A 17,836-nucleotide genomic window follows, 5' to 3' on the forward strand; every position below is an offset into this window, starting at 1 on the left:
TTCATCGATAAACTCGTTCGTGTTTCGTTCTGCACCTGTTTCCCGGAACTCTTTATTTCGGGGACATGCGTGAACAAATTCAACCGAGAACATACCATAAAAATTTGAATCGGGCAAAAAGAGTTCGACACTAATTATTTACATCCACATCGTCGTAGTTACAGTACTTACGAACTGTTTAAGAAAGGATCGATAATGACTCGTGGTTTTTTATTTTCGAGGAACGTTACTTACATTTACAAATTCCGGATACATGTAAGATTTTTTAACGACATTGATACACTCGTTAACGAAAATATCGAGCACCGACGTTTCGTTAAAAATGTTTCATCGAATAACGATAAGTATTGGAGAATTAAATAATGGCATATATTTGGAAAGTAATCGGGTTGAATGAGTAATTCTTTTCAAGTGGTTGTCAAGAAGTTATCGAACATAGTATACAGTTTAGTAGAATTCAGTTATAATATGTAGATCAGTTTTTCTTTAACAATTACTAAAGTACAAACATGGCTGTAACTCAGAGACGAGGTCAAATAGGACATATATGTTTGTATGAACTTTTTTCATTGTTTACGTGTTTCTCATACACTTTCGAAGTGAGTTCCACGTATTGAAAACAATCTCTATTTCCAAAGTTAACGTCAATATTTCATATACCATTGTTGCAAAAAAATCTCATTGAAAATTAAGATTTTCATCTCGGAATCTAAGTTCTGATTAATAAACATCACATTTCTCCATCCTTCCAGTTTTGACGATACGAAAAATATTTCATTTATAAAATTTATAAATATATGTTTCCTAACAACATTTCTAACTGTACCATTTGTACACGTGTTCCGATTATATCTTACCGATGTGTGTGTATTTCCACGTATACGTAACAAAGACATTTAACAACAATATTAATATCATTGAGAAATATAACTATAAATATTTCATCACAGTTTTCATAGTTACTTCTACGATACGTTTACAACAACTCAACAGCTAATAGTAAATATATATATACTGTCCGCAGTTCTACAGAATGCCTCTGAGTAATGTTCCCTACCTTTTCGTCTATAATTTTCATTTTCATAATAGCAGAGCTGGATATGTGATACCAAGAGTGAAGCAATCTTTCTAAAAAAATTCTGATTGTTGAAATTAAATTCTATCCAGAGGCATTCTCTCCAGCCCTTTGAAACAGCATCCTTACAGAGGTTAATCGTTCCTGAAGGACGCGTCACGATCGTGAAAATCTTCTGCGGGCGTTCCAAATGTAGGCGCAGCTTCTTCAACGACTCCGGAGAAACATTACGCCGTGCCGAGGGGCGTGAACGGTCAGAAAAAAGAAGATTATTTCGCTAGTTAAAACTAATTAGTCCCGAGCGGCAGTTCAGTTTGTCTGGACGGTCTTGCTGTTACAGAAACGGGGGACGTTGATCCGTCGAAGTTGCTCCGCCAACGTAACCGGCGAATATGTAATTACTTAATGAGACTCAGATCACAGTGCCATTTTGTGTTTGTATTTCCACGCGAGAAACGTATCCATCATTTTCGACGCGGTTTACAAAACGAAAGGAAATTAAAACGGGACGGGTTCCTCGAGGGTTCGTCCCGTCTTCAAAGACACGAAAATCTTATCGGCTTAATAATTTGAAAAGACAAATTTTGAAAAATTCCTTTTACCGAGATCGATCTTTGTCAAGGGAGAAATTCTAAACTTAAGGTTATAAAATTCTAGTTGTTTTACATCGACCATGATTTGAAAATACAAATTTTGAAAAATTCTTTTCAACAAGATCAATGTTTGGCAAGGAAGAAACTCTAAACTTAAGGTTATAAAATTCTAGTTGTTTTACATCGACCATAATTTGAAAATACAAATTTTGAAAAATTCTTTTCAACAAGATCAATGTTTGGCAAGGAAGAAACTCTAAACTTAAGGTTATAAAATTCTAGTTGTTTTACATCGACCATGATTTGAAAATACAAATTTTGAAAAATTCCTTTTACCAAGATCGATCTTTGTCAAGGGAGAAACTCTAAACTTAAGGTTTTAAAATTCTAGTTGTTTTACATCGACCATAATTTGAAAATACAAATTTTGAAAAATTCCTTTTACCAAGATCAGTGTTTGGTAAGGGAGAAATTCTAAACGTAACATTTTAAAATTGTAGTTATTTTATATCGACCATAATTTGAAAATACAACTTTTGAAAAATTCCTTTTACCAAGATCAGTGTTTGGTAAGGGAGAAATTCTAAACGTAACATTTTAAAATTGTAGTTATTTTATATCGACCATGATTTGAAAATACAAATTTCGAAAAATTCTTTTCAGCAAGATCAGTGTTTGGTAAGGGAGAAATTCTAAACTTAACATTTTAACATTGTAGTTATTTTACATCGACCATAATTTGAAAATACAACTTTTGAAAAATTTCTTTTACCAAGATCAGTGTTTGGTAAGGGAGAAATTCTAAACTTAACATTTTAAAATTGTAGTTATTTTATATCGACCATGATTTGGAAATACAAATTTTGAAAAATTCTTTTCAGCAAGATCAATGTTTGGCAAGGGAGAAACTCTAAACCTCATGTTTTAAAATCCTAGTTATTTTATCCTGTATCTTTATTTCCTTTCATCTTTCTTGCCTTTTTGTGATCATTTCTGGTAACCGATATAACGTATAAGGAACATTAATTGAGAAGGGCATGTTACCAAAGAACATTTGTCAATTTAGAAAATTTTGATAAAGTCTACAAAATTACAGTACACTCCCCTATTCACTACGTAGCATCACATAAATTTTTTAATTTTCTTCAAAATTTAATTAAATCCACCTTTTACTCTCGCAGTAAATCTACTAAGACGACACTATGTTCATCTAATAAATAAGGGATATAGTCTTCACGATTAAGAAGACAAAGGTATACGCTTTAATCTCTGGTTTTAGGTCTTCATAAGGAATGCGTAAATCTATAAAAAGAAGTAAATGATTGATACACATATATGTATATAAATAATTAAGACACTATCCTTAACTATTTTATTTATTCATTTTCGTCCATTTTCATTCATTTTTATTCATTTTCATTCTACTCCACTCATTTGCATTAATTTACACCTACGAATGGGAGTTATTCCTTTTTTATTAATTTTCGCTTGGGAAAATTAACGACAACTCAAATCTACTGAATCTTACATTAATCAGGACTAAGACATCCCCCAAAAATCGTAACCTAGTTTAGGTCATTTGAGAATCCATCGTTTCTTCCTCTAGATTCAAGAACCTACTTTGCAATTTTCGTATTAATTATATCATGACATATTCGAATAAAATTCGCACAATGATCAGACCGCTAAGTAGCCGAATGGTGCCTAGAATCTACACTTCAAACATCCAATGTTTCTTTAACTAATTTACATTCACGATATCACTTCTGACTCATCTGCACCGACACCATTGGGGTAAGTGTCTCAGGCTTCGCGACCAAGTAGAAATAACCGTGACTTCGTTTTCCCGTGAACGGTTCGTTTCGTGAACCTCCTCTTATCACTCTAAACCCAAAAACACTCGAAAATGTGTTACATCGCGATCTCGGCAAGCCACAAAGATTAGATTTCCGTTGAAACGATACTCTATCTGAGGCTCGGTGCAGCTCGTTTCCCGATGTGTCGTTCATATTTACAAAGAAAGGAAAAAGCCGAATCTGCCTAGCGACCTTCTACGACCAGCGATAAAGTCGATTATCGTTTTAAAGGACAGTGGAATATTTATCGCTGCCAACACGCTGACGCCTACTTTTCGCAGGCATGGGCACCGCATCAAAGTGACTGTTACCCTAAGTTCAGATGAATGTTCGATAAACGAAGCAACTTTTGCGACAGAGAGACACGTAAACACGGCTGGAAAGCGCTAATTGTACGTATTTCGCGATAAGGATTGCGCGACAGACCTCAAGAATCAGAGACTATTGACGCGGCGTGCTCGTGATAAACGCTCAATCGTGTTTAAGGTGTTCAGATTCTCAGAATTCATCGGATTGTTTAATCTGTGATTGCAACACGAAGCAGTTTCGGTTCTTTATGATATATGGGAGCCCCCAAATAATCAGATTACCACCATGGTGATATTCTACACTCTGATTATCCTTTTCCTAGAACTGTATGATTGTTATAACGACATTATCGTTGTTATTAGTTCGATAACTATTTTAGTCCTTCGGTACAAGTGATTCGTGCTCCATTAGGTTTACGAGATCCTTGATGTAGCGAACTGAGAGTAAAAAAACTGGTAGGGATGAAACCGGACGATTAGATTATCACTTAGGTCTATAGTATACTTAGCTGAGTGTCATCTAACACTTTTTGAAAGAAATAAGTTTATGGAAAGATAACAGGGACCGACGTTGAACCGAGTTCAGGAATGTTATTTAAATTGTTCAATTATACATCGTGAACTATACTTGTTTATTTTCACTGTTTCCACTCTATGAACGGACAGTGGACAGTTTTGTTTAATTTACTATTCGAATATCATAGACATAGTTTTATAAATACCAATTCATCTTTTGGTCTACAACAGACGAATTTTTAAAACTATCTAAGTGTACGTTGTTGAGGGTGGAGTGGAATTCATGCGAATAGACTCCAGTTTGAGTCAGTGTAGTTCCCAAATGGAGTCTCTATGGGTGGACCTCAGTTTGGTTCAGTTGTGGTATATCGCTGTATATCACAGAGATAAGCTGTATATCGTTGTTTAAAGAATTTCGTTCGCCTCTTGGACTAAGCTATGTAATATTCATACGTATTGTACGAAAAGAACGGTAGATCGAAAATCACTTACACTTTTGTCTGTAATTAAAATATATGCTAATATTGAAATACAATTATGCTTAATTACAAGGATTTGACATGGAAGACTGTTAACAACGACCAGAAATGAATACTAAAGATGGAGACAATGTATTACTGTTAACATTGCGATATTAAGCTGTGTAAAAATTACGTAAGAAAATTCGAAGAATTACTGTAAAGTATGTCTATTGAATTTTTATAATAAATACAGACAGTACAGATAAGAAAAAAATGGGCACTCGCTTAATCGTATTCGGTCACGTTATTAAACAATAAAAGAGATATGTAGTAACAATACTGAAGGAATGGTATGGTTTTGATAATCATACCTAACCTAGGCACTATTTGATGACGATTCAAAAGTGAACTATCTGGTTTGATCAATGTCAGAACTAGAAATTAAAATAAGATTATTTCAAGACAATTACCTTGATCAAAATCTACTTTCAAATAATTATGTATTAACTTATGTAATTTATCTCTGAGCTATTTTCTTCTTTGATTTATCAGCATGTGATTTGGTATCTTACTTTACGTTTAGATAAATAATTTCCAAGATAAAACAAAAAAATTTATGATACCTCTTTCCACATGTACTTGCCAAGATGTTGTCTGGAGTATTTCGTACAAAATGTTACTCCCAAAGCAAACACTGTTAAATTGAAGTTCTCAAAATGAAAGTAAAAATATATTTTCTTCGTGCTCGACATATTATTAAAAATAATACAATAATCCAAAAGATTCCTTTTTTGGAACATTATGTATTTTATTTTTGTTAACTTAAAATGAATACCTACTGCTTCGGAAGAGTTCTTTAGAAAATAAATTAAAAATTATAGTTACACTTCTTAATGGCTACTTTATAATTCTTAATAATTACATTTCAGCGAGATTAACTTATTGTAATGTTTATGTTATTAAATAACATTAGAATAATGTGACTATTATCACAAAGAAATACAATTATTCTGCAAACCTAGAAAACTATTTGGAATAATTGCCATAAATTGAAGCTCGATTGTGTTATTAGTTGCGTCACTAGATATGTTACTTATTGAACGCGATTGTATCGCAATGAGTGTCATTAGATGCAATTTGGTTGCATCCAAGTAATTCTGGAATTCCATTATGCGAGACGTATTATTATTCATTTTTTTCAAATTTTCTATGTATAGCACGGATCAAGGATAAAGTCCAATGACTTTATCGAATAAGATTTTTTAAAAAGAAACAATACACTTCAATGCACCATACGCATACGTTACTATATTTACGTTTGAAAATCTTGCAGTTATTGTGTCTTCAAAAAATTGTAAACATTTTTACCGTTAGTCAGTTGTACTCGTACTTTGATAAGTGATACTGTTATCGTATACTCATTTTTTTATATTTCCTTATAAAAAATTGAACCAAATTAAGTTAAATTAAATTAATATGAATCTTCCGTTAAACAAACGTCGTCGAAACGAATCAAATGGTTGATAATTCGTGTATTCGAATGAAATTCATTCGGATGTCTTCCCTTTCCCAATATCAATTTCAATTCTAATTATTATTACCTTCTACTTACATAAATTTCAAGAATTACATAAACGATTACAAAATGATTCTCCGAATATATTAGTGTACGAGATATTGAATGCAAACATGCATTTTAAACATTTTTATTTTTTTGTTGGCGAAGGACCATCTTGTCCACCCGCATCCACAGCTGCATAAATGTAAATGTAACAAACGCTTATCAGACCGCACTACGTACCGATAAGTAACCAACGAGCCTGGTTAAAGACGCCGACTCCACTAGAAACCGGGTTCACGACTACAAATGGCTTATTTGCCTGAAAAGTGGAACGACTGGACAATCTTCGTTCCAAAGGGAGAAGCCACTGAAAGTTTCTTCTGTAAAAAGAGAAAAACCTTGGATCACCATGACCCAAAACGTAACGGTTACCAGAATCGAACGACTATATCATTTTTTCAATAGTCCTAGTTAGTCCTGAAATTACTTCCACCTCTTGCGAATATTTAGAATCAAAATATCATTTGCAATTAAAAAATTCTTAAGGTTACGGTGTTCTTGCTATAAATATACACGGTGAAAAGAAAATGATTACAAATATAAAGGCAAATTGTGTATTAATATAAACATTGAATCTTTTTTGTTTTTATAGATGTTCAAGATATGTATGTTATAGAGGAATACATTTTTCTTTGGTTGGATCGAGTTAACTGTTTATTGACAACAACACTTTGATCGTAAAGTTGTATGGTTCGTCGAAGAAAATTAATTGTAAGAGCCTATATGAAAAAGGAAAATATAAACCTTAAAAATTGTTTAAATTATAATACAATGCTGATCGATATAAGAATTTTGCACTATGCTCTCAAGAATTTAGAAAACTTTGAAAATGGGCACAAATCTAAAAACGAACTGAATGCAAAAAGAATCCTAGATTTGATTTGTCGAACCAGAAAGTATTGCTCATTCCTAGTATCGCCCTAAATTTTACTCATTTTAGTAAAAAAAGAATACAAAATGTCCACTACCTCTCGAAGTAGCCCTCAAAGAAAAGTCCAAGACCTAGAAGAAAGAATTGTTCGTTTTTTTATTGACAAAATTGATCTTTACAATTTGCCGTATATAATCGCAATAAGTGATTTGGATGATATACTATGACTTAGAGAAAAGTCATCCATCGACGTCACTCCCTGGTAACAGTGCAGCTTGATATGATTTATGTCTTGAATGTAGATCTGTAGGTCATTTTCTCTTCAGTCTTCTTACTGCAAGGTGATTGGTTTTATCTATCTATATCCAAAGTGTTGGAATATTATAAGTGCTTATGATGATAGATTATGGCAAGTCTTTGGATTTCTACGATGAAAAAATAAACGGTGTGCATTGAGATCTCCGTAGATTACACAGTTGTTGATATAAAATATAGTGCATGTAACACGAGTACGTACCATTACGTTGACATAACATATCCCTAGAGTTGTATTCCATAGCTTCAAACCGGTTTTGGAACGATTTTACAATTTGCTTTCGATTCAAAGTAACCGGGTACACTTCCCTGAATGTTATTTTCACCTGTCTCTTTTGCTAAAGATGATTTTACATTGCGATCCGAAAAAAAAAAAGAAAAAAAAATAAAACCTTTCCACTCGTCCTCGAAACAAACCTCGAAAGATGTTCTAGCGAAGGCACGTGACTCCAAGTAGCGAATAAGTATCGTAAGAAAAGTTTCTAAACTCCGCTGAGAGGAATTGGCGTGCTTTAAAATGGCGATTCACGAGACACAAGAATTCAATTGGATAAACGAAATTCAATTCCTCGAACGATGTGTTAGAATCCGCGCAGTCAAAGCAATGCTTACCCGAGTTCGAAGGGGAAGAAGTTGCAAGGCGTATCGTAAAAGATGGGTAAGCACCGACCGGAACATTCATGCTCTAGTGAAATTAAATACTAGCGCAGCGAGAGTGCGTACAGAGCCACCTCGAAGCCATTTAAACCGGCCGGAGGCGAGGATATTCGCCTGGGTCTCTAGCAGCATAAATCTTCGAAGACATGGCGACCACGTGGTGCAACCGGTACGTTGGCCACTTTGTTGCGGCCCCATCTCAGAGGACTCCTTGGATGACGCTCATGAAACATTCGTGGAACTTAGTTTATTGTCGTAGTTAATTATCCTACGTTTAGTTTCTACTGCATAAAAACAATTAATCGTGCGTTAGATAAAATAATTAAGGGAGTACGTACATATGTATGTTTTTCGAGAGCTCCAACATGGTATGAGAGTTGAACAATGGTAATACGATATTGCTATGTTAATCGGAAAATAATGTGTCATTTTGTATAGATAAATGATATTTTGGTAGTCGCAAATAACTGTACGAAATATGACTAAAAATTGATTTTCGTCTAAGAATACGAAATTAACGATTAAGTCCTTTAATTGTTAACGAAAGTCAATTACGTTGATAGGTTAGTTTTAAACTAAAGTACTTAGGAAATCCAGAAACGGAAATCGGATATAGTAATAGGGAAGTTACAGTGTGATTGGTACCATAAGAAGACCCCCCTATAACGTCATTTGAGGGTTAAGTATACAATATTATTTGTCCAGGATCGTGATACTAATCTAAACTAATTCTTTGTAATTCTACTGTATAGATCATGAACAAAAATGCATCGAAAGTCTGCATTTTGATAACAGGACTAGCGTAATATTGTGGAGAACAATCGAAGCAAATAAAATGGCCGCTCAAGGCTATCATACCATTTGGCTACATTAATCGTTGCATGTTTCATCTCTGTGCAAATTTAGAAACACGTACTCTCTACATCTCAAACAAAGAAACTAATTAACATTTCATACAAAAAGAAGTTACAATTAGCATTTGGAAAGAGGCTTTAAACAGCCAGTCGAGTTTACGGATTAATGAAATAATTAAACAGTAGGTAATTACCTATTTAGGTAATGGAAATTATTTAATTTGATCAGTCTGCTTGGAGATTTATACAACACAATATTGAAAATTTGTTGCATAAGAAACAATTCGTTAGTAGAATTTGATAGCAAACAAGAGAATCTGTGAAATGTGAGCGTTTTATAAAAAATTATAGCACACCATTACTAACGTTTTGCACCATAATAACCACCATAATAGATTATAGTTACATTTCTATCATATTGGAGACGTTACTACATTTATTTATACTTAACATTCACGTGGAACATAAGTATAGTAATTACTGAAATTTTATTGAGTATGAGAAGTTTCTGAACAATCGCTGTCTAATGACTTACGACATAGTTAATAATTACTAAAAATCACTTACAGTCTCGTATAATGGAATTTTGTCTAGATACGAAAAATCACTATAATATTTTATAGTGAATGCTTCCTATATTAGAAAAGTAAAAATTGTATCGAATTTAATAATTTTTAAGTAATTTTTAATCGAGGAAAGTTTCTAAACCCTTTGGTACATAAAAGTGTAGTTAGCGAAAACAATTATAACACTTCATTTTCAAACATCGAAAGAAAAAATGATCTCTCTTCGGGTTTGGATTAAATTTTTCGCATCGAGTTCGTTAAATAAAAGTTTCAGAAAGCCGTTGTAATTACTATCAAAACTTTATTTTTGTTGTTAAAAAACAACGGCGACAACGTTCCATCTATTGTTAAAAGCCGATTGTTTAAAGAGCTGAACGTTCCTCAAGTTGAACACAGGATTACTACGTGCGTGCTAAAAAGAACGTTAAAGCCTAATTAAGGTGAACTAATAACGAGCAAAGCTGCGAAAGGATAATGAATGCAACCGCGGACACGATTTGACTTTCAAATTCCATTGATACGATCAGCACTGAAAGTGAAGAAAGAAAATTGTTAATGCTTTTAGTCAACTAACGTTCACAGTATGGTGTTTAATATAATTTCACAACCTGAAACTGCACGAATAATTAAGCCAGTTCCACGAAAATAGTTGTTAGAAAATTTAAATTACTTTCAATCTTCGTTTCTTTAACGTTTTCTTTGCATTTACTATTGTTATCGGTATTGAAATTGTTGTTGCTACTGGTGTTACCATCGGTATCATTACACTATTATTACCACACATATCAACAGTTTTTAAAAAATACTATTATTCTCTTTATATTTTATTTGTCACAAGTATCGACCAATATTATTATTATTACTGTTGTTGTTGCTGTTTCTAAACATCTTTATTACTCATGTGTAGATGTTCAAGGACATAAATATATAAACAAAATTAATGATAAAACAAAAATGGACGTAGTATAGAAGAAGCGAGATGCAACTAAAAGTGATGGTAAACATTCAATGCTCGTAGAATTATCATTATTATTATTAATAGTAATATTTTTATATAATGTATATAAAACCTCGACTTGAATAACGTTACAATCATATCTTCGTCATTGTTACTACTATTATTTCGCGCTCACTGTAAACGTAACTTTGACCTTAACTATAAATAATACATTGATTACAGACACTATTGTAACTTGTAATACTACAACTGCTATATCTATTGCTATTATCACTGTCCTAATCATTACTATTCCTATTACTACTTATGATAATGAGATTTTTACATCACACACATTACCAATTTATTACTTACTCAGCTGTTTCACCGTTATACAATATTCTACCTTCAAGAGTATTTCTGAACTCCTTAGATTTCAATAATTACACATAATTGGTCTTTTCATTTGCATTGCTTCAATGCCTAACAACAGTAATAATATGTAGACATTTTTTTGTTACTAAATTCCAAATAGACAAGCATTACTCTCATTCCAGAAAATTACAGTTTATGGAAAACTTTTAAAAATTTTATTTTAGCGATAATATGGTAAGAACAATAATTATAATTTCTTGCGTAAGTATATAGTACATATGTGAACTGTGATAAAAATATAAATTTTCTATTTTCCAAACATGTAATGGGCACACATTGTAAAATATCAAAATATCAACTTTTTGTAAAATATAATTTAATTGAATTGGAGAATATATTTTAATTTCATTGTAAAATATAAACAAATCTTTGCAAATCAATTCAGCAGTTTCTTCGTTATAAATTGGAAATTCGTAACTGAATTTGATATCTGTTATTAACATTCGTGAGAATTAAACGCATCTTGACGCGCACAATAAAATATCTATAATCAAAATATATAGTTCCATTTCTAAGAAAAGCTAAACGTGATATATAACATCTTTATAAAGAATAATTTAAAATACGCTAAAAATTCATAATCCAATAACATACTTTCCTGTCCAAAAAAAAAAAAAACAACACATTATATATTATCGATTTAAAAAAGAATAATAAAAATAATACTTATAAAATGAGTTACTCAACTGATTAAAAAAACTAACTGCGTGTATAATCTTGAAAATGTACTTGACACATTGTATATTTAAATAATTGTAATCGTATTATATTGTATATACGACTTGTATATTATTGGCTGAATGATCGAATATTGGTTATCCGGTTTTCCCAGAGACCGTTCATCCGAACTGCTCGAGATCGTTCCGACTTACTCGCTCGTAGTACTCCAGCGTAACACTTATTGTTCAGTAGTTACGACGTCGTCTGGTACGCGCGGCAACATCCGGTCGCGTAAGTTACACACGCGTACGACGCTGTAGTAAAAGAGTAGCAATCGCAACGAGCCGAGAACCCGCGAGTTTCGTGCACGAAGGACATTCCCACTCCTACACGGACCGTTTCTTTCTCCCGGTTCGTTGAAATTATCCGGCGGAAGTGGCCCTTACTTTCCCTGCACACGATTCAAGAATTTCTCAACCGAACGAACAAAACAGCTAGCCCCGTTCAATTTCAACACAAGAAGCATTCTCAAATCGTTCACGCGAGTAAATTCTACGTTCCGTAACAAACAATACGACTAGCGATACCCCTATATGCGAGAAAGATTCGACTTAAGGTTTTGATATTTACAATTTCACGTTATAAATCAATACGTAACCGATTATACGTTTTGGTATTATATATTTTGTAATCTATTGTTCCATCAGAACGGAAGTACAAAGTATTTCGGAAGTACGCTTCTTAATACAGCATGATTTCACGATTGGTGATTCCTAACCTATCAAACGTATTCTAGTTTATTTTTCGTCTGGTGACAATGCATTTACAATTCTTACATTTCTCGTTACGTGCAGGGCAGAGACACCTCTCGGAATGACTTTCATTGTTCTAAGTTCTTCGATACTTTCTTAGTAATCGAGTAAATCTTAAAATCTTTTCAAAGATTCGAAACGATCGAGTCAATCAACTTTTACAGCATAAAATGAGAATCGTGGATAAAAAGCTGTTCCAGATAGAGCTGAAATTTTGATAGCGAAGAGCAAGGCGGAGAAATTCAATGTCGCGCATGAACGAATGAAAACGAGTAGGTCTATACTTGTCCGCTCTCTCGAGTCGACGTTGGATCGTGTGTCAATGGCACCGCACGCCACGTTGTTAGACGTTCAACGTAGCCGCGACTCTCAAGGAATCTGATACTTCAAGAATCGGACATATAAACGTAGAGAAAAGTCACCGAATACTTTGTATATAATTTTTTTCATTATACTTTATAGAATTCAAACATTTCACGAAATAATATTTGTAACGTGAGAAACATTTTCTATACGTCAAAAATATTTGAGAAAACAACGGTTTAAACATCTTAAACGTATGAAAACATCTACAGTAAAGTAGATGTTTACGCTGTTAAACAGGCTACGTTTCACATCATCGAATCATTCGCATCAAAAAATCTGTCCTAAGTGATCGAAGAGTTCTGATCATCTCAGAAACAGCACGAAATGCTGAAGGTGACGACCCCTGTAGTCGTTAGACGTGCAGGGTTCTTGTTACACGATGCGAATCCTGCACTGGCGCCCCAGTCATGATGGTCAGTGGTGGGGGGTCAGTTACGTTTCACGTGACACGCTGGCGCCCCAGTGGTAGGGATCGATCTAAGACCACGTGACCATTTGACGCCGAATGGTGGGGACGCACCTACCACCCCTTCGGGAGGAGCGAACCGGCGAGGCAGGAGGACCGGCAACATTCTGACCTGGTAAGTCGCCAGTGTCGGATCGTGAGAAAGTGAGTAAGGGTAGGTTCGCACCGCAGGACATTTAAATCGACTGTAAGCAGACTTGTTCGAAAAGGAAACGGTTTCCTTGCGTACCGGAAACCTACCGCAACACCGTGGACCTACTCGCGATCACTCGTCGCACAATTCTAATCAACAATACAAGAGCAACGGGCCGAATTACGCTTATTTATTCGAATCGATTTTCTTATTTATTTGCTAGTGTTTAGTCGAGGCACGTCGGCTTCGACGAAGGAAAACGAGAAAACAAGAAACAAGAAACAAGAAACAAAAAACTATCTAATCAGCAAACTACGTCAGAACACGAGAAAACGAAGGGAAGTGTGTTGTGCATATAAAGTATAAAGGAAAATAAAGAGAACACGGTACACGTTTATTTTTTCATGTCGTCGAGCACCCGGAGTCTCGTATTGTATATTGTTTTCGCGTAGACGGCCTCTAGGTGAGTGTTATTCGAAGTCATTGCCCGAAACCAAGGTCCCGTACGTGTACGTATACACGCATACGACACGTGCACGTGTGTATGTATATTATTTTGTGAAGTGTTGAGTGTCCCGGGCGAGCGTCTTGCCGGTGCGAATTTGTGTGAACTCTTCTACCGTATCTTTACGATCGATTCGTGCATACTCTGTCTGGTCGCGTCGGCGAAAAACGGTTTGGCAACGTGGCACGTGAATAAAGTGAACCGCGACGACGGCGACGACGACAACGACAGCGGTGAGAGGAGACGGGAAAAAAAACAAAGAAAAGAAAAACGGCCCGATCCGACAGCATCATCGAGCTTCTTGGCACACCGTGGAATCTTCGATCGCGAGTCGCCCAGAAAGAGGCTGTGCCACAGCCACTGCGTGTTTCGAGAGGTTAGAAACGCCACGGGACCATGGATCTGCTTTGCTGCGAGACCACCAAGACAGAATGCAGAGCCTACGCTGATCCCGCTCTCCTCGGCGACGACCGTGTGCTGCAGAATCTGCTGAAAACCGAGGAAAGATACGCGCCCAGCAGTTCTTACTTCGAGTGCGTACAGAGGGACATCTCGCCGCTCATGCGCAAGATCGTCGCGGAGTGGATGTTGGAGGTGAGCAACCGTTTCCGGTCCACGTGTCGCCCTTGAATTTCCCAAAATTTCTCAATTTCCCCATTGTTATTCGTCTCGGATCGATGAAAAATTCCTTGCATTATTTTTCGAAACGTCACGTATAACCAACGGGGTCGACGAAACAATTCGTTCGGAAATTCGAAATGGTTGCTTGTCCATTGTTTTCACGATTGTAATTTTTCTCGTATGTTATTGACAAAGTGACATTGACAGCTTCTTGAAACAAGTGTCGATAATAACTGATATTAAATCTCTGCATTCGAAGGGCAATTTTATCGTTGTTTTCGTTTTTTTAATTCCCGAATAAACACAGACGATCGTCGAGGTTACGTAATTGTACACCAGAAAGTCTTCACGAAGCTGAATACCCACGCGCAATTATTTGCATCGAAAAGGAAGTACATTTTTCGACTGTAATACACGTTTTCAAAGTGTGCGTTCAATCTATTGTACGATGAAAACCAGTCTCAGGGTGAAGGCTTGATTTGCGTTGGCAAGTGTCACAATAGAGTATATTATATTTCTACCGCCCACGGTATTCGCGGACTATGAGAGTCGCCAGCGTACTTACGATCCTCGCGCTTTTTGTCTACGAGAGGTCGCGTGACATGTAATCCCGGCGACCATTGCTCGGGCGTTGATGTCCGAACAGGTTCGTCCGAGTTCGTTTTTTGGTTAGACGGCAGCCGTCAGAAAGTCGTTCAGGCGTTAGATTATTTTTGGCCGGTGGGGCGTTGGGACGCCCGGTGACGTCGACGGGCGTCTGGGTCCCTTTAAAATTTAAAAAACACATTCATTGTGTAGGTGCGTGTTTCACTGGCCACGATGCTCGAGGCTCTGTAGTTTCAGTCATTGACGAGGCGAATCGTGTCAGCACGATAAGTCACGGGTTACGTCACCGTGCCCTGCCAAAATGTATCTCGATAACGCCTGGCATTCGTAATTAATACTTAGAGCATCATTATTTTTAAATTTGTGTCTTTGGAGATTTTACCACACCGATTTGAATTGCAATGGTAGAAAATTTAACCAGATAGTGAACACGTGTCCAATTTCACGTTAAAAGGCCTACTTGAATTTCGATTGAGAAACCGGAACGATAACAACGAAGCAAGTTTGTCGTACATTCCTGTCGATGGTCGCTTCACGCCAGACTTGCTTCGCCGACCGTGATAATGAAATCATCGCTTTTGGATCGAATTGCACGATTCTACTATTCGGTTTTCCTTTCAACGTAACTGCGGAACCGTCGACAATGTAGTCTGTCAGGCCTGGAGAGAATGTTTAAATGCCTGCTATTCGTGCGTGCCGCGATAGAAATATGCGTGTTCGGTGCTCGATTGTTTGCTCTGTCCAGCGACAATCTTTTTTTTTTGTTCGTTTTTCGCTCGTGACTAACGCCTGTAACGGTAATCTTTTTTTCTAGCAGCCCGGCAACCTAATTCGAGACACAGCTCTCACGTACGAAACTAGTCCCTCCGAGATGAAATGTATTTCGATGTCGATCTTTGCGCGTTCAATATTCAGACATTAGAAATTGAAATAACTTGTCAATCGTTGAACAATTTTACCAATTGCTCTCTGTCAATATTTGTAACAAGTCCCTATTCTCTTAACATCGTAGTGATATTTACCTAATCAACACGATGAAACGATAATTTCCAAGCCGTATTCGTAATTGCAAAAACAAAGACATATACGGTGTGATTGTATAAAAAATTCAATTTCGAACAATGTCAATGTACATGCTTAATCTCGAACATGGATGAAACAGTGAATTCGAACGTTTTCTTAAAATGTTAACCACCGAATTCGAACATTTATTTAAATTATTCGTTTTCACGGAAATTGATCACATTCCGACAGTTTCGCGGCGACTAACATCTAATTATATATGTACGTTAGGACATGCACAAGCTAAGCTCCGAGGCTTAGAGTGCTTCTCCCACTCCGCCTCTATCACCTTGATACAAAGTCGTTAACTGCTGACACGCGTCCAATACGGTTAATACCCGCTCTTTTTCATTTGTTTCTCTCTTTCTAAGCTATCCCTGTCTCTTACAATTGATGACAGTGGTGGGAGACTAAACGGCATGCGGGGCCCCTTACGGGAACAGGCCTGCTGTATGTCGATGAACACGTATCCCCACTGCTGGTTTTGGCACGACTTCTTTTCATGTTTACCGACATCGTGCGGATCGACGATCGGCATGCCGTTCGGCTTTTCAAGCCATGCGGCCCAAGCCGACGCACTAGTCCACACTTGTTGGCACTGCCGCGCAGCTTCAACGAATGGCAAATGCTGATGCAATGGGGACGCGGTTTTAGATTTCCTTTAATACTTTGTGGACGTGCTGCAAGAGATTAAAGTCGGGAACTTTTTGTAACCGCTATCTGAATCTAATTTAGTAGTATTTTTGTCTCGCGAAATTGGAAACATTTTTATTTGCGATTTTATTCGTTTCTGCGTTCGTTATATAACGTTTCCGTTCCGGACGGTTCGTGTAAATTTTTATCGCGAGAGATTACAAGAAAATAGTGTTTAAAGAAACAAAATGCAACCGAAGTGTCCAGTCCTAACATCAATTTTATTATATATTTTATGCGATACAAATAAAAAATGTTTTGAAATAAATATGGATTTCCAAGATTTTTAAAATTTTCTTGCAAAAACTACTTACACAATATCTGTTTTTAGCACGAAGTAAATAATTTTTTGAATAGTAAATAATGTGGTTAGAAATGGAAAATTTTATGCCTAATAAATTTCTCGTTACGATCCCGGGTGTGTTTCATGCCTGACGTTTAGTTTTGTGCCCGTAATTTCTAATTGTCAATTACGCGAGGAATGTAGTCTGATTTCATGTTCGGTACTAGCGTGATATTAGAATTCCTTGAAATGTGTTTTATAGCGGTCATTCCTAATGCACTTAGGTTTTGCGAGATAGATTCTAATCTACTTTTTCGCATTACGAAATATTAATTTCTAATTTGAGATAACAGCTGGGTTGTAATATAATTATACTACAGACAGACGTTACGCTAGAACTTACAAATTTCCGAGTCGTTTGAATTTTTAAATATTACACGATTACCGTAATATTATTGAATATTTTTTTACAAATTTCAAACTTGTGGCGCAGTGTGAATTCCTCGTATTAAACAATTTCATAATTTCAACGTGATTCTTTTGACTTCGATTCCATCCGAAATC

At 35.8% G+C, this 17,836-nt stretch overlaps 1 protein-coding gene across 2 annotated transcripts in view; it reads left to right on the forward strand.

Annotated features, from left to right (window-relative positions):
• Positions 1-13,477: 13,477 nt before the first annotated feature.
• Positions 13,478-17,836, forward strand: part of Cycd (cyclin D) — a 75,857-nt gene continuing 71,498 nt past the window's right edge. For both annotated transcript variants that reach the window (XM_076324343.1, XM_076324348.1), the window contains exon 1: positions 13,478-14,601. In XM_076324343.1, the coding sequence (XP_076180458.1) occupies positions 14,404-14,601 (198 nt within the window). In that variant the 5' untranslated portion in view covers positions 13,478-14,403. The remainder of the gene's footprint in view (positions 14,602-17,836) is intronic.

Source organism: Ptiloglossa arizonensis, chromosome 1, assembly GCF_051014685.1.
Source record: "Ptiloglossa arizonensis isolate GNS036 chromosome 1, iyPtiAriz1_principal, whole genome shotgun sequence".
In the NCBI taxonomy this organism is placed as follows: domain Eukaryota; kingdom Metazoa; phylum Arthropoda; class Insecta; order Hymenoptera; family Colletidae; genus Ptiloglossa; species Ptiloglossa arizonensis.